At 43.1% G+C, this 22,119-nt stretch overlaps 1 protein-coding gene across 1 annotated transcript in view; it reads right to left on the minus strand.

Annotated features, from left to right (window-relative positions):
• Positions 1-22,119, minus strand: part of NALCN (sodium leak channel, non-selective) — a 2,843,734-nt gene that overhangs the window by 202,806 nt on the left and 2,618,809 nt on the right. The window contains exon 30 of the mRNA XM_085622267.1: positions 14,525-14,631. Coding sequence (XP_085478393.1) covers positions 14,525-14,631 — 107 coding nt within the window. The remainder of the gene's footprint in view (positions 1-14,524; positions 14,632-22,119) is intronic.

Genomic DNA, 22,119 nt, shown 5'->3' on the forward strand with positions numbered 1-22,119 from the left:
TTACTAATCTTTGCCTACAGAATTCCGCCACAAAAAACATTCTATTTGCACTCAGATATAGACAATTCAGATTCTATTGTAGGACACAGCGATGTTTTTATGTCTGAATGTCAGTGTGTAAACTCAACATCCTCACACTCACATCCTATGACTTTAGGTGTTCTCCACCTAACTGTGATTCATTCTGCTAAAAGCCACAACATTTTTATTTCACTTGAACCACCCTCTTCTGGCCTATGGTTAGATTAATGTTCAGCATTCTTGGTAGAAAGCAGTTACTTATTAACTGATATTGCTTATTGAGGTGCTTAAGACCTGTCACCACCATACCAGGCTGAGGGCCAGCAAGGTTATCACTCCATCATTCCATCTACACCTAAGTAGGCCTGGACTTCCCAGTAGACTGCCTTCACAAACTGCACTATGGAGTGATCCATTAGTGATCACTTGGGCTGCATATTTCTAATTTATCACCTTCCGGCAAGCAACCCAGTTCAAAAACCCTCTAATTCTGCTACAATGTGGTGTGCAGCACTCACAAACTCACATAAAGATATGCAATATTGTAAGCACTTAGCAGGACATTGCATTCAACTTGTTTTTCATGCAGTGGCAACTTAATCCCACCTTGGTGGAAACTACTGCAACGGCTATAGAAGAAATTCACTTCACGGAAGGAAGTTAGAGGAAGCTTCACAATTCTTTGCTCTTCCAAGGAGTGCTTCTATTGTTTTGCATGCAGGTTGAAATACATGTTAGTGTAAGTTTGCACAAGTATTGATGTTATGTGCAAATAGGTACATTGACATGTTTGAATAAGAGCCACATAGCTTCCAAGGACAACAGGTGAAGTCATTATTATCCTTCTCAATGTAGACATTCTTCAATGTTGAGGTGTGTCAGGAGTGTCCAGCCGGAAGTAATGCTCCAAGCCCCTAAGCCTAGGGAGAGTTCATCTTCTATTTTATGTACGTCCTCCTTTTAATTTTAGAAATAGTGAAACTGCAAATTCTCCACAGAAACAGCTCTCAGGTTCTTGAATCTGACACTTATTGACCCAAATTATAATTGAAGACGGTCACTATGTTTACAAGCCACCATGGTTGATTTTGACATTCTAGTCTTCTTTTTGTCACAGACCACTCAACTGTGGTTTACATGCATTATTTCCCACTGATATATTTCAGAGCATCACTGATGACATTCAGAGAGTATGCAATTATGAACAGACCTTTGGCCGTATTACGCATTGTCATTGTGTGCGCCCGGGGTGCACCTTTTAAAAGTTGTGCTGGGCGCAAACAATGACAACGCACCCCATTATGGTGAATGCGCTACCCCCAGGGCAGAACTCGGGCTGCACTGGGGGCAGCGCATTCATGTGAAAACACTGAGCGGCCTCTCCATGTTTTCACAGTGCAGGAGGCAAACTGCCTGAACTTTTAAAGGGGTTTAGAGATCCACTTGCAAGCGGGTGTAGACAGTTTTTCTTGCAGTAGGACAACATCGAGGCCTATAGGTTTCGCATCCACAACCAGCTCTGTTCTGTGTCAGAAGTCAAAGTATGCCATTGGTGCCTCATCCAAGAGCGCCTCTTTCACCTCTTGAAGACTTGTTCACTTCTGCTGTCCCATTCCCATTGGCAGTCACGCTTAGCCAGAGTACAGAGGGGTTCCGACAATGTGACCAGGTTGGGGATGAACCGCCCACAGTAGTTGGCCATCCCCAGGAAGCTTCTCACTTCCGATGCGTTTCATGGGACGGCTACTGTTCTGATGGCATCTACATTCTTCGGGTCAACCTGCAATCCTTCGCCGGAGAATCAGTAACCAAAGAACTCGACAGAGTTGGTATAGAAGGAGCATTTCTGTTGGTGGACAGTCAGTCATCAGTCTGCCAGTCTCCGCAATGTGGCCCTGAGCCTCAAATGGGGGTCTTCCAAGGTATCAGAATAGATTAAAATGCAATCACTCACGTTGAGTACACCAATTAACCTGGACAGGATCTCTCGGATGACTTTCTGGAGGACCTCTGCGGCAGATTAGAGCCCAAAATTGAGGCATCTGTACCTGCGAAGGCCTAAGTGCATTCAGAATGTGTTAGATCAAACTTGTAGAACCAACGAGCCTCGTCGAGGTCTGCCACTATTTCATCAATTCTGGGGGTTGCTTGTCTTTCACAGCATATTCCTTTATTTGGTAGCCGCACGTTCAAGCATAATTTTATGGTTCCCTGTTGCTTGGGATTGGGGGCTGCCACCAGGGGTGATACCCATGAGGTGGGTCCTGTCAGCTTCTTAATTACACCTTGTCATTCAAGCTAGTCTAGTTATTTTTCCACATGGTTGACGTAGATGGAATGGCACCCTTCTGTGCATTAGTGCAGTAGGTCTCATGGTTTTGTCAATATGAAGTTTTATTTTCAGGCCCTTGAGATATACTAGCCCTAGGAACAGCTGTGGGAACTCCTCGAGGATGCTCGCTGTGTGCGAATCATGTACCTGTCTACCAAAGAAGGCCAGTCCTAGGTCCTTCGCAGTTTGGCATTCAAAGAGGGTGCCAGTGTCACCCCCGATTACGTGAAATCTGGGCTCTGGTGTCTGTCATTCACTTTCTATCTTCATATCCATCACTCCTCACAGGGGCAGTGGTTCTGTGCCCTATACATTTAAATTCTGGGATTGGCTGGTGCTAGTTTAAGACGAGGTGTCAGTTTACGGAATTGGGTAGCGTCTATGACATTCACAGACATGCCCGTTTCAATGAGGGCAGTGATCTCTGCTCCCTCAATTTGTACTTTGCAGATTGGTGGGGGTCTCCTACGATGGTTCTCTCTGACCGCAAAGGGCACCATGAAGACTTCATTGTCATCTTCGGGGCAACCTATGGACTCTAGTCGTGCCCTTTCATCCTTCTGAGAGAGCTGGCGGAGAGTGGGGTCCCTCGCACTTGATATCCTGAGCTGGTAGGTGGTGCACAATTGCAGCACACTTTTGCAAAATGTTTTATGCTGCCACATTTCGAACCTGACCTTCCTTGGGGCTAGCATATGTTGGGCATGTAGTGCATTAGACCACAGTCCCCTCACCCTTTTCAATTTGTTTGGTCAAGGTGTAGTTGCATTGTCATGCAGGGCATCTTTGGATTGCTTCAAACTTGGCTGCTTGGGTCATGGTGAATGGGGCCGCAACTCTCATTAGCGCTTCTTCAGTGTCCTCTGCCCTGCTATCCATTAGCTCATGGGATCAGGATGTTATGAAGGGAGGTGCATGGCTGGGGAAGAATCAGTTTGCGTAGAGCAGATAATCGGCAGCCCTGGAAAAATAGGGCTATTTCAATCAGCTGATTGACGTTGGTGCAGAAGCTTGCCAGCTTGCCAAGGCATACATAAAATACACCCACTGACTCGTCTTCTGTCTGGCAGCCTGTCTCAGTTTGAACATCTCATAATAGGAATTGAGTTGGGGGTCAAAGTTGCTGTTAAGGGCTTATACGACAGCATCTAAATCATCGTCACCTTCCATGTTGGGAAGGTGTTCGAATATGTCACACAACTCTGCGCCACCCACGTGGAGCATCATGGAACTTTCCACTGCTCCATCAGTCTTCCGCATGGTGCAAAAATAGAGTTGGAGGCACCCTATCCACTGGTACCCGTGAGGGGCAGCTGTGGCGGAGTTGACTAATTGACTGAAAGGTGGTAGTGCTCTGATGGATGCTTGCATATCTTGTTGGAGTGTAGGATGCGCTGTGTTTTGCTGTTGGGCTGACATTGTTAATGTCTTCTGGGGTGCTCTCTTGCGGCTCAATTCACAAAGGTAAACTGTGATGAAAGTATAAGTTTTGATCATAAGTTTTGCTGAGACCAAAACTGAGACAAAAGTCTAACTTTACTACTCGTAAAGGCCCTTTGTGAATACCGAAAGTCATAAAGTTAGACTTTCATCTCAGTTTACCTTTGTGAATTGGGCCCTTGGTGTCTATGCCACTTATCTCACATGTACTGTATTCTCTTCTTTATTTTGTTTTTGATTTTTTTTTCAGAAAAGGAAAGACCCTGCACTGACCATCTCGCCGGTTGAGGTGAGTGCTTACAGCACAAGTGGATAGGACCTTCCTCGTCACCCTTTTGGGGTTCGGCAGCCCTGGGGATACAGGCAGCTATGATACACAAAAGAATGAGACATAGGCTATTATACTGGGGGGTTGCCAAGTGAACTACAAGTGTTCACTCAGCGGCTATTTATATCTTCAGACCGTGCCCAGCCTCCAGTTGTGCACCTACAAAAATGTATGGTAGGGCCGGGTGGCACTCTATGGTTACCAGTGGAAAAACGATAACATTTAAGAAAGTGTGTTTAATGAACACATCCTTATATGGAGTCATACTGACATGTCCATATAAGGAATTGTAGTAGCACATTCAAGACATACCAACCTGCAAAAACATTTCTAAATGGGAAGGCAGAAATGCATAGGCCTATTCTCTGGAATGCCCTACCCATCCAAGTAGTGCAGATCAAGATCACATTAAGTTCTGGTAAATTCTGAAAACCTGGCTGTTTACAAGCAAATTGGAGCAGCTGATTCCTTGTGTTGTTATCCTGGTTGCAGTAATTCCTAATGCCTTGTGGGTCTGCAAACAAGGGTGTGTGCACTCTACAAATAATTCAAAATAAGTAAAATAAGTGTGTGTGCACCGTCTACTCCTCATTCACGGAATATTAGCACTGCTCTTCAAAACTTGACACAACACGATGAGTGACTGCTAGAACGGATCAAAACATGCAAGATGGGGTCTCTAGCCATTTTGCTTCTAGGCCTCCCCATTCCCCCCATTTTAAGCCGGGTCTGGTGGCTCAGTGGACTAATGTGTCTAATGCAGGGCCTGTGTTTGACCTCATGGTCACAGGTTCAAATCCCAGTAGGTCCACTCAGCCTTTCATCTATCTGAGGTCAAGAAAATGAGTACCATTGAGTTGGGTAAAAACAAACATCTGTTATTCAGCGCCAAGATACCCGTAGTGGTGTACATGCACTCTACAAATACATATGTTATGTAAGCCTTTTTTTTGCTATTTAGGGTAGTTCGCGCTTAAACCCCTGTAACATTTTGTCCACATAAGGTATCCACAACAGATGTGTGTCCTTTTCTTCCAACATCATGGGGATTTTAAAGAAATCCAGGGTTTGTGGATTCCCATGCAGGGGACCCAAAAATTAGCCAAAATTCTCCTAAATGTTTTTATTTTATTTTTTAAAAGGTGCTGCAGAAGAAAGCATCTGGTTTCTTTCCCTGCAAATGATATCAACAAAGGATTTGTGGTGCTGAAATCACCATCTTCCCAGCTTTCAGGGACAGGCAGACTTTTGTAAGAAAACTAAAAATTTTCTACACAGTTTTGGCATTTTAATGAGACATAGCCTATTTTCGAAACATTTTGTACTTTCAACCTCCTTCCAGTTTGTGATAGAAATGGCTGTGAAAGCAATAATGGATCCGAGAAAGCTATACATTTCTGAGAAGTAGACAAAATTCTGAATTCAGCAAGGGGTCATTTGTGTAGATCCTACAAGGTTTTTTTTTATAGAGACTAATAGTTGAAAATAAGAAATATTGAAAATGAGTAGAAAAAAACAACCATTTGTGACAACGTTTTGACCTGTAATTTCTTCTAAACATGACAGATTTTTTAAAGCAATACATCTTTACCTCCCCTGGACCCTTCTTGTTGTGGGGATATATAGGACTTGTAGATTTACCAAGAACCCGAGGAACTCAGAGACAATAACTGAGGTGCATCTTGCAATGGTTTTTCATTGTGTACCGGGTATATAGCAATTTATTTACTACAGTATAAAGAGTGAACAATAGGTATCAAGGACACCTATGTATTTCCGAAATGGGAACAAAATATAGAGTTTAGAAGCAGCAATTATTTGCACATCTCCGAAATTATGGTTACCCATACTAGCATGTGAATTATAGGACATTTTTCAAAGTGACTTCCTTTTCTACACATTGTCTTACATTTGGAAGGCAGAAATGCATAGACCGTCAATAGGCAATAACAGTTGTTCTACAATTCTGTGTTCTCCTAAGTCACCGGGTAAAAATGGTGCCTCACTTGTGTGGGTAGGCCAAGTGTTTACGACAAGAAACGGTCTGGAACGCAACATGGACATATCACATTTATTTAGTGAAAACTCACCCTTTTTTGCAAGGTGCCTAGCTGTGGATTTTGGACTCTAGCTCAGCCGGCACCTGGGGAAACCTAGCAAACCTGTTCATTTTGTAAAACTAGATAGCCAAGGAAATCCAGGGTGGGGCGACTTGTGTGGCTCTCACCAGGTTCTGTTACCCAAAATCCCTTGCAAACCTCAAACTTTGCAAAAAAAACCCACATTTTCCGGATAGTTCTGTGACCGAAAGTTCTGGAATCTAAGTATATCCACAAACTTTCACCCACCCCGCATTCCGAAAAGTCTCCCGATAAAAATTGTACCTCACTTGTGTGGGTAGGCCTAGGTCCTGCAACAGAAATGCAACGTGGGCCAATCAAGTTTTTCCACTGAAAACTGACCCTTTTTTTGCAATGTGTCTAGCTGTGAATTGTGAACCCTAGCTCAGCCGGCACCTAGGGACACCTAGCATACCTATGAATTTTTTTTAACTAGACACCCAGGGGAATCAAGGATGGGAGGGACTTGTGTGACTCTCACCAGGTTCTGTTACCCAGAATCCCTTGCTAACCTCAAACTTTGTAATAAAAACACATTGTCCTAGCAATTCTGTGATGGAGAGTTCTGAAATCTGAGTGGATCCACAAATTTCCAAGGACTTTGCATTCCACAAAGTCTCTCGATAAAAATGGTACCTCACTTGTGTGGGTAGATCTAGTGCCGGCGACAGGAGACGGCTCAAAACGCAATGTGGACACATCACATTTTTCCAGTGAAAACTGACCCTTTTTTTGCAATGTGCCTAGCTGTGAATTGTGAACCCTAGCTAAGCCAGCACCCAGTGAAACCTAGCAAACTTATATGTTTTTGCGAGGTGGTAGGAAATTTGTGGCAGCCAGGTTATCCCACAATCTTTCCGCATAGAAAATTGAGGAAAATGTGATTTTTTTTTTAGCTAAATGTAAAGTTTGCTGGGGATTCTGGAAAATGTTGGGAGATCTATGCAAGCCACATCTCCCTGTACTCCCCTGGGTGTCTAGTTTTCAGAAATGTCTGTGTTTGATAGGTTTCCCTAGATGGCCGATGAGCCTGGGACCAAAAACGCAGGTGACCCCCTTGAAAAACCAGGTCATTTTGTGATATATGGGTGGGAACCTGTGTTTTTGGTCCCGGGTTTGCAGACATCTAGGGTAACCTAAAAAACCCAGACATTTCTGAAAACTAGACACCCGTGAGAGTTCAGGGAACTGTGGCTTACATTGGTCCCCCCACATTTTACTTCCTAGAATCCACTGTATGGGAAAGTTTTTTGATCATTGCATGGCACAAATTTCCTACCACTCACCGTTCTCCTCAGTCTCTCGATAAAAATGATACCTTACATAGTCATAGTCATAGTCATATATAGCTTTATTCGGAGTCACAACAAACATCCATAAAAGCAATTACATAGATAAAAACAACAAACATGAAATTCATTTCACTACATATAAAAAAAGAGTTAAAAGGAGTATCATCATAAAATCAAAATATTAAAGAGGCCGACTAGTTAAATTCATTCAGATACATATAAAAGGATTGTGAACATAAGGACAAATTGCTAAAAACAAAAACACTAGCTACCCAGAGTTCCATTACACGTTTATACAAATATAATCCTAAAATAGTTAAAGTGCATTAGTACAGTGTTCCTCATGTTCCCTTCCAGATTTTATTGTTCCCAGAGACCTTAATGACCATGGCTCATTAATGTATATTCCCATTATTATACTCTATATGGTACCTGTTGTCATCTTCTTTATAGCAAAAAAACTGCACAAAGGAAAGATGACATTCTGCACCAGATCTCTAATTTTGGTAACGACTGCAAGTAGAAATAAACAGGACGGCATTGTTTGAAACTTAACTGTCTTATAATTGGAAAAATATACCGCTTCCTATATTTAGAGTACATCTTACACAAAAGAACCACGTGCATGGTATTCTGCGGCAGCCTACCATCACACAGATAGTTTACCAGATCTGTTGACCACTCGTTCATAGAGGGGAAAGTACATACTCTGTGAAATATATCCAATCTTAAACATGTAAGCACAAACCTATGTCATGAATTTAAGACAGTTGTAAGATAAGGCTGCATATTAAACGTGGTTAATATCAATTGATTGTATAAAACAGAAGATTTAGGGAGTATGGTTGTCAGACTAAGTTTTTTCAAATGAGCCACCACCTCTGTTTTCAATGTCTTTCTGCTGATGGTGACTAGTGTCTCTGGTTTATCAAAATATTCTGGATGGGCCATGTCACCAAGGAACTGCTGGACATAAGTCAGACATGGGATGAACTTATATGCACTTAATTTCAAACAGTTGGTAATTATCGCTCGGTTGAGAGCTGTGTAATCTTAAATCCATATTTTGTGCCACAGCAGAATTGGTTTTAGCTTAATTATATTGGTAAGAAAGGGGCGCCAAGTTCGGAGTGGAGTACATAAGCTGACGTGCTTTTAAGGGATACCTTACTTGTGTGGATGGGCCAAGTACCTATGACATAGAAGGGCCAAAAACGTGCAGAGATTAAGGGGGGACCAAAGATGGTCCAAAAGGGCAGTTTGTTTTTACGTTTTTAGGCTGATGCTACTTTGGACATCCACACAAGTGACGTATCATTTATCTCTGGAGACCAAGGGGAATGCTGGGTGGTAGGAAATGTGTGCCTGTGTGGTGATCCTACAGCTTATCTACACAGAAATGTGAGGAAAATGTGACTTTGTTAATTTTGAGGTTTGCAGGGAATTCTGGCTGAGAAAATGCTAGGGGATCCATGCAACCCATACCGCCAGCCAAGAGTCAGTACTCGCACACCAACATCCATGCACACCACCCGCCAAGCGCCATTCACGCACACTGCCTGCCAAGTGCCATCCCACACACACTGCCAGCCAAGCTCTATCCATGCACACCGCCAGCCAAGCACTATCCATGCACACTTCCAGCCAAGCGCCACCCATGCACTCCGCCAGCCAAGCACCATCCCCGCACTCCACCAGCCAAGCAGGGTGGACTGGGAACAGCAACCAGCCCTGGCAGATTGCTGCTTAACCAGCTCTGGGAGGGTGGGGCATGCTAGTGAAAAGCACTGCTACTGCTTTTGTTACTGGTGGCCGATATTGCAGCACTGCTGCAAGACCAGCCCCCAGTGACAAAAACGGCCCCCACCCTTCCGGCCCACCAGGGAAACACCCAGTGCCCGCTACTGTCAGTCCACCCAGCAGCCATGCACACAGCCAACCAAGCACCAGTCCACGTACACCACCAGCTAAGCCGTACTCCACGCACACCACTCGGCAAGCACTAGTCCCTTGCTCTCCATGCCACTGGACTCAAGCTATCCTGGCTGAAAAGGGGTGAAACCCCGAAACCGGTCCTAGGATGCTTGTTTCCAGTCCAGGGAGAACCTGGCTTGGCAGTTCGGGCTGGACTGTTCCCATGAGGCACAGGGTCAAGACTGATTTGCATGTGGCTGGGTTCAAACTGGAACGGCATGGTGAGCAAAAGAACGATGGATTTAGGCCCAGATCTCTGTACTGGGGTGAATGTATGACATTGTTCTGCATTCTGTCCATCAACTGTTGTTTTTGCATTTGTCACCCTGAGTGGGAAGGGTATGCCCAGATGTGGGTCCCTTGCTCTCTCTGCCACTGGACTCAAGCTATCGTGGCTGAAGAGAGGTGAAACCCCGAAACCGGTCCTAGGATGCTTGTTTCCAGTCCAGGGAGAACCTGGCTTGGCAGTTCGGTCTGGACTGTTCCCATGAGGCACAGGGTCAAGACTGATATGCATGTGGCTGGGTTCAAACTGGAACGGCATGGTCAGCAAAAAAACGATGGATTTAGACCCAGATCTCTGTACTGGGGTGAATGTATGACATTGTTCTGCATTCTGGCCATCAACTGTTGTTTTTGCATTTGTCACCCCGAGTGGGAAGGGTATGCCCAGACGTGGGTCCCGTGCTCCCCATGCCACTGGAATCAAGCTATCCTGGCTGAAGGGGGGTGAAACCCCGAAACTGGTCCTAGGATGCTTGTTTCCAGTCCAGGGAGGACCTGGCTTGGCAGTTCGGGCTGGACTGTTCCCATGAGGCACAGGGTCAAGACTGATTTGCATATGGCTGGGTTCAAACTGGAACGGCATGGTGAGCAAAAAACCGATGGATTTAGGCCCAGATCTCTGTACTGGGATGAATGTATGAGATTGTTCTGCATTCTGTCCATCAACTGTAGTTTTTGCATTTGTCACCCCGAGTGGGACCGGTATGCTCAGATGTGAGTCCTGTGCTCTCCATGCCACTAGAATCAAGCTATCCTGGCTGAAGAGGGGTAAAACCCTGAAACCGGTCCTAGGATGCTTGTTTCCAGTCCAGGGAGGACCTGGCTTGGCAGTTCGGGCTGGACTGTTCCCATGAGGCACAGGGTCAAGACTGATTTGCATATGGCTGGGTTCAAACTGGAATGGTATAGTGAGCAAAAAAACGATGGATTTAGGCCCAGATCTCTGTACTGGGGTGAATGTATGACATTGATCTGCATTCTGTCCATCAACTGTTGTTTTTGCATTCGAAAATTGCTGGAGGCCAGGAACGCAGTAGCAGGTGCTTTAAAAATGAAAATATACTTGCAAACATTATGCCCCCACCTGAAGTCAGCTCCCGGTGCGGTGGTACCGATCGCACCGCCCTGGAGCCGGCCCTGTGTGTATGTAAGAAAAGTGTATTCTGTGCTCTGTTGCTTCACATATTCTACCTGTCCTGTCTGCTATGTGCCACCACCAACATCTGTGCTTCACCTCTTTTGTGAACTGGGTGTAATAAAGGTCTCTTTTAGCATGATCACCCCCGAAGGTTTGGACTGAGGCTGTTGGTTTTTCTACTCTGAGAGTGCACTGAAGCCTTCTAACCAGATCTCAGTGCCAGTGCTTTTGACCCTTAAAGGTATATGCTTGATTGGCTACACCCAAATGGCATAAGTTAACTTATTTATAAGCCCTTAGTATATAGTTTCAGGGGTACATAGGGTCTGTAAGTTAAAGTGTCACACCATGGCTGCAGCACATACTGTGCCTCCCTGGATGTGACAGCGTGAAAACATATATCCTAGCCAGCCACTGCAGACTAGTAAAGTAGTGCTAAAATGCTAACTCGACTTTGCCTTCTAAACTAGTGGCAAAGCCAAAACCTCAGTTTTTGATATATGAAAGTCACCCCTAGAGCAGGACTATCGAGTCCTAAAGCAGGCTGCCATATGTTAAAAAGTAGGACATGTATTTTTGAATGTCATAACAGTACAAACCCCAAATGGTATTTTTTACTGCAGAAAAGCTAGTAGCCCCATTGGCGTGTACAAGGTTGCATGCTGATAACTCAGCTGTGCTAACTTCTGAATGGGACAATCAAAGTTGGTGCTTCAATTTATCAAAGTAATCATCGCATTTAACCCAACTTGGTGCCCAAGTCAAATTTAATGAAACTATTAAGTAAAAGCAACTTTTAGAAGGTTGCCAATCTGTCACTCAAGTTTTCCAGTCGGCACACATAGATGCTGGCCACAAGACTGCCTTCTGCCCGCCTATGGGAGAAGTGTGGATGACTTCCAGGAGTGAGCACAATAGATGCCTGCCATTGAAGAGGTGTCACCTCTCCCTGGCAGAAAGCCACATAGTCCAAAAGGCAATCTTAAAAGGGGAAGTCACCTTTAAAGGGCAAATGGTGCACACACACATGAGAGGGGCTGCTCTTTTGCTGAGGGAGACGTGTTGACATCGGGCACAGTGAGGGGTGACCAGTTGCTAAACCATTTTTTCTAGGGGGGCTATCAAGCTCCACACGCCAAGAGTGAGGTTATGCCATTTTGGGAATGGTCAAAATACTGCACTCTGGGATCGCTAGATGGCACAGTTCTCAGGAAGTGGTCATCAGACGGGAAAGCACCGTTTAGTTCATTGGCTAGTGACTTCCAAGTCCCGAGGGCATTTTCTGGACATAAATATGGCACCCATGGCACCTAGACCTCAGATCACATTTGGACTGGAGAGAGGACTCAATAGAGACCTGGCTATTCATACTTCAGTAATAGTAGCAAATCATTCTCCCCTCTCAGTACTGAATAACGAGGCAGCAGCAGCGCCAAAAAACCTCCAAGCAACCGAGCAATATACAAAATCAGATCAAGTCAGGACTTGAGAAGGCTGTCCCAGCTGTTCCCAGGACCTGGCAAAAGAGGCTGCATCAACTGCTGGACTGCATTAGCTGATCCCTGAGCTAGCAAACAGAGGACTGCGACTGTGGTGCCTGGCTCATGGAAAAGTCACTCCAGAGCCGCAGTCAGATAAGGTGAACTTCAAAGTCAGTTGGCTGACTTCCTGTTACCACAACGGTGCCACAAAAGCTGATGTAGCTTGTTCTGGCCAGTCAGTGCCAAAATCACTTGACTGCTGCTGACCGGCGATGTGCAGTCCAGATGACCAAGTTCCAATGCTCAAAAGTTGCACCAGAGTTTGCCGGACCAGGGAGAGTCGTTAAAGTGTAGTTTGGTCACCCAAGACATACACTAACCTTCACCAAAGGGAACCGCTGTTTTGGCTGTAACCGGAGACCAGTAATCCTGTGGCAACTGGATTTTTTCTGGACCATCGAGCCCTATGGCCAAAGTCATCCTACCAGGACCGTGGATGAGGAGTAACCCTAGGATGACCCCCATCGACCGCACAGCATCCTCAGCATCTTACAGCATCTTAAGCATTCTGTATCCCTTGCATCAGAACCTCTCCATTGAAGTCTTTGGTGGTTCACCTATAGTGCCTGAAGTCGGAATTGTGACTGCTTTGGTGCCAATGTAGCTGTCCAACAAAAATCCTTATTGGTCTCCCTGACATTTCTCCTGATGGATTTGGTCTCACAATGTGGGCTGGAGTAGCCAAACACACTTCTTTAAAAGTTTTACAAAGTTTCCTAACTTTGTAGTTAAGAATGCTTTTTCGTGATTTATTTTTGTTTAAAAATCTATATCTCTAGAACAGTCCTGTGAATTTTGTTCATTTTGGGTCTTAAAATTCATAAAAATATAATCTATTTTTATAAATTGTTGCAGCGTTTCTTTAGTTTTGCATGGCCTTCTTATTCTGCGGTTTTGTTACTTCTAAATGCTTTATACGTCTTCCTTTATTTAAGCCTGACTGCTTGAAGCCACAGCTACCTTTGGTTGAGCTAAGGTTTAGCAAATGAGACTGACTGGACCCAAGCTGGTTTATGAGTCTATGGTGAGGTCGAACAACCACACCATTTAATACACCACAATTCCTCACACTGGGGATGCTCACACAGCGCCTCTCCTACGACCCTTTATTGCGGGGGAACGCCCATCCTGCATACATTATACCTGATGCAGGTATAATGTAGCGCAGGGGTTTACAAAGTAACGTTTCTGCTTAGATGCAACACTTTATAAAATTAGCACAAAGTGGCACATTATTTACGCCACCGCGATATCACAAAAAGTGACGCACCGGCTGCGTAAAAGTGTTGCAAGCCTTCATAAATAAGGCCCTAGATGTTTATTTATAATGTTGCTTGTAACAGCTAATGTTTATGCAGATGTCCGATTTGATTGGTAGTGTGCGCTTGAAAAAAATAATGCAAATAAATGTAATCGTGTGATATTTGTACATCAATAACTAGGACGTGTGGCAAAAGATCCAGGGCCTGGTAATATATGACACCCTCTCTCTATAAATAACAGATTGATAATGCATGGGAACTCCTTTCTCTTGCAAACTGGCGGCTTAAAGTTAATCTTGGGATTGTTTAAAAATGGGACTTTCCTGCCGGTGGTGAGGGATGTCGACTTCCCCATAACTGGGAACAAGTCTGAAATCCCTGCTGAAGTTCTGCTGGCCTGCCCTATTGCTACTGACCTTTTTACGTGGATTCCTGCAGCCACTACAGGGTCCCCAGAGATGCAGAGACACAAGCTAGAAGGCCTCTCTACCCTTTGACAAGCGATAGGAGGGGGCAGCCTCAAGAGCCAACTGCTAGAAATGCAGGTAATCTGAAGGGTGACTCCAACAGCCAAGTATATATACACTCCCCTGAAACAAATTGGCATGTAGCCACGCATGGGAAAATCGGATTTGTGAAGACTAATGAGGAATAACGGCACTTGTAAAAAAGCCAGGCTTACACCCCAGAAAAGTGTAGTGCATCTGCTACATATTTTAATCCCGATTCCAGTCAATTGCAATATACCTGTAATGTTCCATCTCTCAGATCAAAATCCCGGATTTACTCACCACACTCGTGGCACCCAAAATCCTGGCTTTTTTTCTCCAGGTTTCAGTTTTAAGTTCAGATTTTTGGAAACGCTGACATTTATTCTGAATATGCCATGGCAGTCTTCCTGAATGAAAAGAAAACAGAGAAAGAAATGTTAACAACATCCTGCGGATTCAAGCACATCTGAACACAAATATAAAAATATATGCTTTTCTCTTTGATGAAGGCATATGCATTTAGGTTTGTTGTAAACCAAGGCAAGAGTAATCTTTATTGAGTAACACCAGCATTCTCTTGTTATGATTTTTATGGAAGTGATATATTTTTTCTAAAGCGACTACCTGTAGGACACGCCATCTTCAAAAACTGGCAACACTTACCTACTAACAAGATCAAAGGTATAAAGTTGTTCGTCGTAATAAGGTTTTACAAAATGCTAAATTGTGGTTCATAGATGCTTCTTCAAGTATTATACTCACATATAGGTTTTTTGTATTTTCAAGTGATGAATCAATGCAACAAAAAAGAGATCAGTGCTTATAGCACTTGCTGCAGATATCTGTGTGTCACCTGAAAGCAACAGGTTAGAATACCGGCATAGCTGATTCATTCTTTGTACCTACAGGGGGTTGTTAAATTAGTGATAGTATCACCTTTATTTACAGTGACTGCATACCATTCAATTTAGAAACAAATCAGCGGTATTGTTTATTATTGTTAATGTTATGGCTCTCACTGTAGCACTAGGACAGAAACAAGATTTTAAATATGTTTTTTCACTCCTATGAATTAGCAGCAGTGAGGACCAACATTTGTTCCATGCTGTTTCTGTCATAAAGGATATCCAGCCTGCTCTAACAGATCTCTCTGAGAGTCAGTGCAGTGCTGGCTCTCTGCTGTGGCGGAGGGCAGATGGCCCATCTTCGGTAGAGGAAAAGGTGGGTTGACACAGACTGTATAGGAGTGGATGGCTGGAGGCCAGTTTTGTTTATTAGGCACAGGGAGAAGACTTGTTACGTATGGCTCCTCAATGCTCCTCTACCTTTGTGTAACAGCTGAAAGGAGGTGCAGTGAAGTTAAATGTAAATTGCCTGCATTTCAACAGCATGCAACAGCAGCTGTGTTCAGAGAAAATATCCCATCAGTGCCACACCTTCTTCAAATCCTGCTAAATAGGGCTGCATAGGACATAGTTAGGCTGTGTGCTGTTACCTACTGCCCCATGAACCTTAAAGAAATGGGGCTTCTGGCATTTTAGAGAATGTTGGATAAATCCAGAAAATAGAGAACAAGGGTCCATTTTCTCATCCTTATAAAATCAAAAGGTTGTCTGACACACTTGAAGGAAGTAGATTTCCTCAAATGTCGCCGACAATAATTGAAATCCATGATCTCAGATGCATAGCGATGCTTCTGAAGAGAAACGATTTGTCAAAGTAGGACATATGTGGTGTGTGCAGAACTTCAATGTGGAGTGGACTATAATAGGACAGATGAAAAACAAGGCCCTCTAAGGCACATGGATTTCTAGCTGGCCACAATGGTGCCTTCATCCTAGTGTATTTGCCCATTTCCCTATGTTGACTCCCTAAAAATTAAATTGCATCATATTGAAAGCACCAGGAACCAGGATTGAGGAGATGAAGACATCTCGAAGGAAAAGGCTCCTACTGAATGTTTTGAATGGAGAGGAACCCTCAAGAAAAACGAGGCAGTAACTAGCACATTCCCTCCTATGGCCAGCACAAAGTCCAGAGACATTTTAAGAAACTGATAGGTAGGATTAATGAGCAGATAAATAAAACATGGGACTGAATCCAGCATGAGTCACGTTCTGAAAGCAAATAAATGAAAACTCCATGTATATGAAAATCATGTGCTTCTTTATAGCCAGAATCAAATTCCAATATGCAGAGACAGAAGACAGACTAGCTTTAGAAGAACCCGTCCACGATCAAGAGTTCTGCAAAGCAATGAAAGAAATTAACATGGGGAAATCACTGGGAAAGGTTGGCCCCTGTATTATTTTTAAGAGGATTGCAAATAACAAAGTGTCCCCAGGCCTAGAGCTCCCTTCCTGCTGCACAGCTCTGCTTCCTCCCCTTTTTCTGGAGTGCATTCTCCTGCTTCTCCCTCGTTTTTGTACTGCTTCCTTCGTCCTCTTCCCCTGTTTTTCTGAGTGCTTTTAATGCCTTTGCCCCGTTTTTTTTACTGCTTTCTCCGTCCTTTCCCGCAGTTTTTTTGAGTGCTTTTCCTGCTTATGCCCCATTTTTTACTGCTTTCTGCTTCCTCTCCCCTGTTTTTCTGAGTGCTTTCTCCTGCTTTTGCTTCACTTTTTCTGCTTTATCCTCAGTAGCGTAGCTAGATGTTTGGCTGCTCGTGGCGGCCCCTGCGTTTACCTCCCCGTGACGGCCGCCAGTAAGAGCGGGGGGTGCAGGCGATCCCTCATGACGGGCGCAGGTTGGAGCACGGGGGAAGTGCTAGCGATCCCTGCCGCAGCCCCCAAAACTTGTGCCACCCAGGATGACTGCACCTTCTTGCTACGCCACTGTGTGTCTTCCTTTGCCTCAATATTCTGAGTGCTTTCTGCTAATTTCCTCTAATTTTTTACCGTTGTCTCCATCCATCCCCCTCTTTTTTCTGAGTGCTTTTTTCAGCATTTACCTTGTTTTTTCATTGCTTCTTTCTGTTTTTTCCCTCCTATGCCGCTCCCGTCTGCCACCTGTTTTCCTGCCTCTGTCCTAGCCTCGCCCACCTCCTCCCACCACCCCTCCCTCCTCCCTCCTCCCAGGACTTACCAGTTTTAAGTGTTTTCTCTTATTTTTGCCTCATTTTTTACTTCTTTCTCATTCCTCCACCCCTTTTCTGAGTGCTTTCTCTTGCCTTTGCCTCATTTTTCACTGCTTTCTCCGTGAAGCAGCTAGCAACTCCAGTGCCCTGAGACCCTCATGGGTGATTTGCCATGTTTTATAAATCCTGCTTAATTGATTGATTGAGAAAAAGAAAATCATGGTCAAGATGAGCTCCTCAAATTGCTAACTCAAGTATTTCTCAAAGCACGACCGGGTCCAATTATTAAGAATATCAGCAGTCTATCTTGCTAATTGAACCATATACCAAGATACAATCCAAGATCATAACAACCATACTTAAATCAGTAATACCATCAATAATACCTGTGGAGTTCATTCAATGAAGATCTTCATGGGCCTGCTTGACCCTACTGCTACATGTTATATACTGAAGAAGTGACTTCCTAAACCAGCAATGTTCTTTGACATACTGGAATGAGGCTTTTGAATAATGGAGCAATCTGGATTGGGAAAAGAATTTAGTAATACAGCTACAAGATTGCATGGAATTCCTTTTGAAGGCCATTCACTTATCTTGTTCCGTTGCACACAGTGATGGTTAACAATGACAGTGGGAAGAAAGGGGGAAGTACAGCTTTGTTGGTTTTCTTGGAGAGTTCCAAATAACACTGAAGGGAATCCATGCACTGGAGTGATAGCTCCAGGATGGTGATGTAGCCCCATTGATTCGAAGAAGAGGTATCAAACTTAATAGACACCCTTCCTGTATCCAAGTCTAGCACGGCCAAACAGTCAAGTGGTAATTAGATACTGTTGTTAATGTGTCTCACAATTCTAGTGATGCCACTTGATAGTCCATTATTCTAGAATCCTTATTGGGTGGCTAACATCAGGTGGAATGTCCACTATTAGGTGCGAGACTAGTTTTTGACATTAAACGGATTGGAAATTAGCCTGTAGCTAGCTAGATCTTGGGCATCTTCTGCGTGTTTTTGTATTAACACAGTGACCGCATAAGACACAGGTATACGTACTATGTCATTCTTAGTAAAGTATTTAGTGAGGGAAAGCTGCCTACTTCTCACATTAATCTGAAAAGGTATACTTTTATAAAAATGATGGGTAGGTATTCAAGTGGGTAAATATTTAATAAATTAAACGATTTTGGTTTTACTAATTTGGGAATTTTGAGGAAGCAGCTCTGAAAGGTAAATGTTACTTATCTATAATCAGTATCCTTCTGGAATGTTTTTTAGATGCAGAATATTGTCTGCTTTACTTTAAGATAGTTTATTGTGTGAAGCCTACCTTATTTGAAGTGGACAGAGTTTTAGCTACCAGATCTTGTGCCCAGTGAGAAGCTTTCTTGCTTAAGAGTCTCTTCTATTCCTATTATAAATTTCTGATTTGAGCTTAACTGAGACTTCGAAGTAATGTGACCTGCCTTGCGTTCCTTACATACTTATTTTACTAATTTCAGAATACTGTGTTTTTATTGACGGTGATAATGATCATTGTGCTTCTAACTGATGCTTTCATAGCATCTGAGAATAATGAATTTGAAATCCCTGCAATTTCCTTTTCACTGAACTAGCATTATAATACTATATGTATTTTGTTAATATTAACAAGCTGTCACTTTGCTCACACTCCAACATTTTGATTTTTCCATTGGTCGTTACATGTATTCAGTGAGATGAACACATGCGATTAGTAGGGGTGGATGGAACTCGTGGAGTTAAACTCAGCAGAATTTGGCGGAGTTTAATGACAACTCCGCAAGATTCTGCAGAGTTCCACGAATGGGCAGAAAATAGGCACATTTTGCTGCTCTTGTGGATTTTTAGCGCTGAGAGCTTGATCCGTGCTGAAAAATCAGCACAAATGGCACCACGCGTTGTGCCAGAGGGTGCTGCATCTTGATTCGATCGGTTTTGCTGCTGCTCGAGTTGACTTTCTCACCGTGAACTGTCGTGACCACCGCGTTCGGAAAATCTAGCTGCGTGCCCTGCTAGCACCCCATATTCACACTAGGGAACACCAATTCTCACTTGCCGTTGGTGAGCCGCACATGAGGAAAAACCCTGCCTCGTGGCAGTTGGTGGACTCTGCCAATTCAGCCGGCGGAGCAGAATTTATTGCCCACCCCTAGCGATTAGATATCCCTCTAGGTTCCGCTAAGGGATAATCAGTAAGATCCAAGTGTAGGCGATCAGTTTGCAGGATGCTCAGTCTTGAGTAGCTCAGGTGCAGAAACAAAAAGCAGATGAACCCTTTGCTAGTGGAATTGTGACTTATACATATGACTCCAAGGGCTCAGTGTTTGGACTGTAGATGTCTTAGTGACCTGGATGTTAAAATAAATGAATAAGTCTGGGGGAATTTCAGCTGTGAATAAATGTTTAGTTCTCTAAAGCAGCAGGCAATGTGTTCAATGATAAATGTGAAAATCACCCCTTTCTATCTTGGTCTGGTGTTGTATGACGTTCAAGTGTTTAAAATCATATATTTTCCTTAAAGATAGGCACGGGGTTAAGATGAAAGTATCCACTGCCCTGTCTTGTTGACAGAGTTGCCCAGGGACTGGTAACATAATCTTCATTGTATAAAGGGGTCATGTAAAAAGTAAGAGCAGTGTAAGATTGTTGACTACAATTTGACTTGTCACTGAACTCAGTGTTCAGTCATGCTGTGCTGCTAGCTATAGTGTGCAATTGAGATATCCCAAAGATCAAGGATTGTCACAAAGTATAAAATGCAGTTATAAGCATTTGCAAGAGTATTACCCATGCAATAGGACTCTACATAAAGCTCAATGACATTTTTACTTAATGGTTGCTGCAAATGGGTTCTGTCCATTTAGAACGCCAGGAGTATTTGCTTTCTGATCATCCGGTTTTTTGACCTTTCCTGTGGGTTAGTCTCACTATCAAAGTCTTACTCATGGTAATTGTATGGTAACTGGACTGCAATTTTCTACAGTGTTTGCCTTTTAAGATAAGGCCGCTGTGAATCCGCTAAGGTAAGTGGCAGTGGGCTGGTTACGTGTGAATATGTATGTACATGCGAGAGACTGCAGTTGTGCACTGTCTGGTAGCTGCACACAGGTAACCTGCCTGTGACAATATTAAACTGAAAATTAAACCTGTCAAAATACACCTTTGGACAGGCCTAATTAGACCTTCCTTTTAAATATTTATAATTTACCAATATGTAGGCGTTATTGCCACTAAAGGGAGGGTATATGGTATTTAAAGGTAGGACGTGTAGAAACTAATGTTGAACATTTTGTTACAGTGAATTGTCTCCAAAAGCAATTTTCACTGCAGCAAGACTGGCTGCTTCCATAGGGAATCATTGGGCCACTTTGTTACATGTATTAAATGCTAAATTCAGTGGTAGTCATTTGAGTTGTAATTTTAATTCCTCCTTAGTGGTAAATTTAGATTTTAAGTGACAGTTCTGAAAATGCCACTTTTAGAAATCTGCCACTATTGGAATGTTGTATACACAATCTGGTGCCCATGTAGACTAATTTATGTGGGTCAAACCACATCGAAAATTAAGTCCTGTTTGTTCCAGCACAAAAGCCGGATTTGGTGCAAGATCTTATCCACTCCCTTAGTTACTCACTTTGTTGAGATGAACCATACTGCTAATGATAGCAAATGACAGATCAATGAACTGACAGCCAGGCCATTTTGGATAGAGCTGAATGCCACTGGATTCTCAGAAGTGATAGTATCATGAAAGGTTTCAATACAATGGAAGGGTGTAATTCTGTGACATTACATTAAAGCATACTGTATTCTGTAAAACTTCTGCCTTGTAGATTGAAGCTTCATTCCTCTGTATATAGCTTTCTATGAGCATCCAATGGGACATAGTAGAATTGTCTTTTTGTGACTTATAAATTCACTTGGTGATGGATTTAGCATACGCATGTTGTAATTCCTTAATTCTTTGCCGCCTAATGTTATCTCCATGTATATGTATATGTGAAGATCTCTGGAACATCTTGTTTATTTTCATAGTCTTTGATGCTTGCAAATTTGTTGGAAGTGTCTAGTAACATGAATTACAATTGTACTTCACATTGATGTATGAACCAATCTGCATGCTTGAGTATGTAGGCAACTTCAAATACCATTATGCTACAATTCTTTCTGATTAAGACTAATATTACTTTTTTCAGTTTTTTTTATATTTTTCATGGAACCATTGGCCAGGTTTCTAATGGTCATTATGGACTGTTAGATTAACCCTTATTCAGTAGCAATATTTCGGTAGCATCTTAATGTAGCAATGCCTGAAGTTGTGTTGAAATGAATGGTACAGTGCACTGTCGTGCAATTATTGGCTTACAATTGAGATTTTGTGTACCAATGCTTTTTGATCTAAAATAACTTTTGGAGTATCACCATAATGTACTCTAAGCAGTGCCTCAGCATTGTATAAATGAGTTGTTCACAGGTTTTGATGTTATAAATCAGTTACCAGTCACTGAGGACACACACGATATCTCCCTTTACTGTTTATCCGGAATATGGATACTTGGTCTATCGTGACCTCCTTTTATCTCATGGTTCTACTTATGGCGAAACTTTACGATCGATACCAGTCTCAACGTTGGGATTTGAACACAAGGGATTTTGGATTATTGCTACTTCTTTATTGGATTTAAGATCATAGTTTCTAAAAAAAAATCCCCAAGTGCCCTGATGAAGTCAATGGCTTAATGCCGTATAGACGAAACACGTGCTGGCATGGTTTGTGGCTTGGACAACAAATGTTAAGAA

This window comes from Triturus cristatus, chromosome 8, assembly GCF_964204655.1.
Source record: "Triturus cristatus chromosome 8, aTriCri1.1, whole genome shotgun sequence".
In the NCBI taxonomy this organism is placed as follows: domain Eukaryota; kingdom Metazoa; phylum Chordata; class Amphibia; order Caudata; family Salamandridae; genus Triturus; species Triturus cristatus.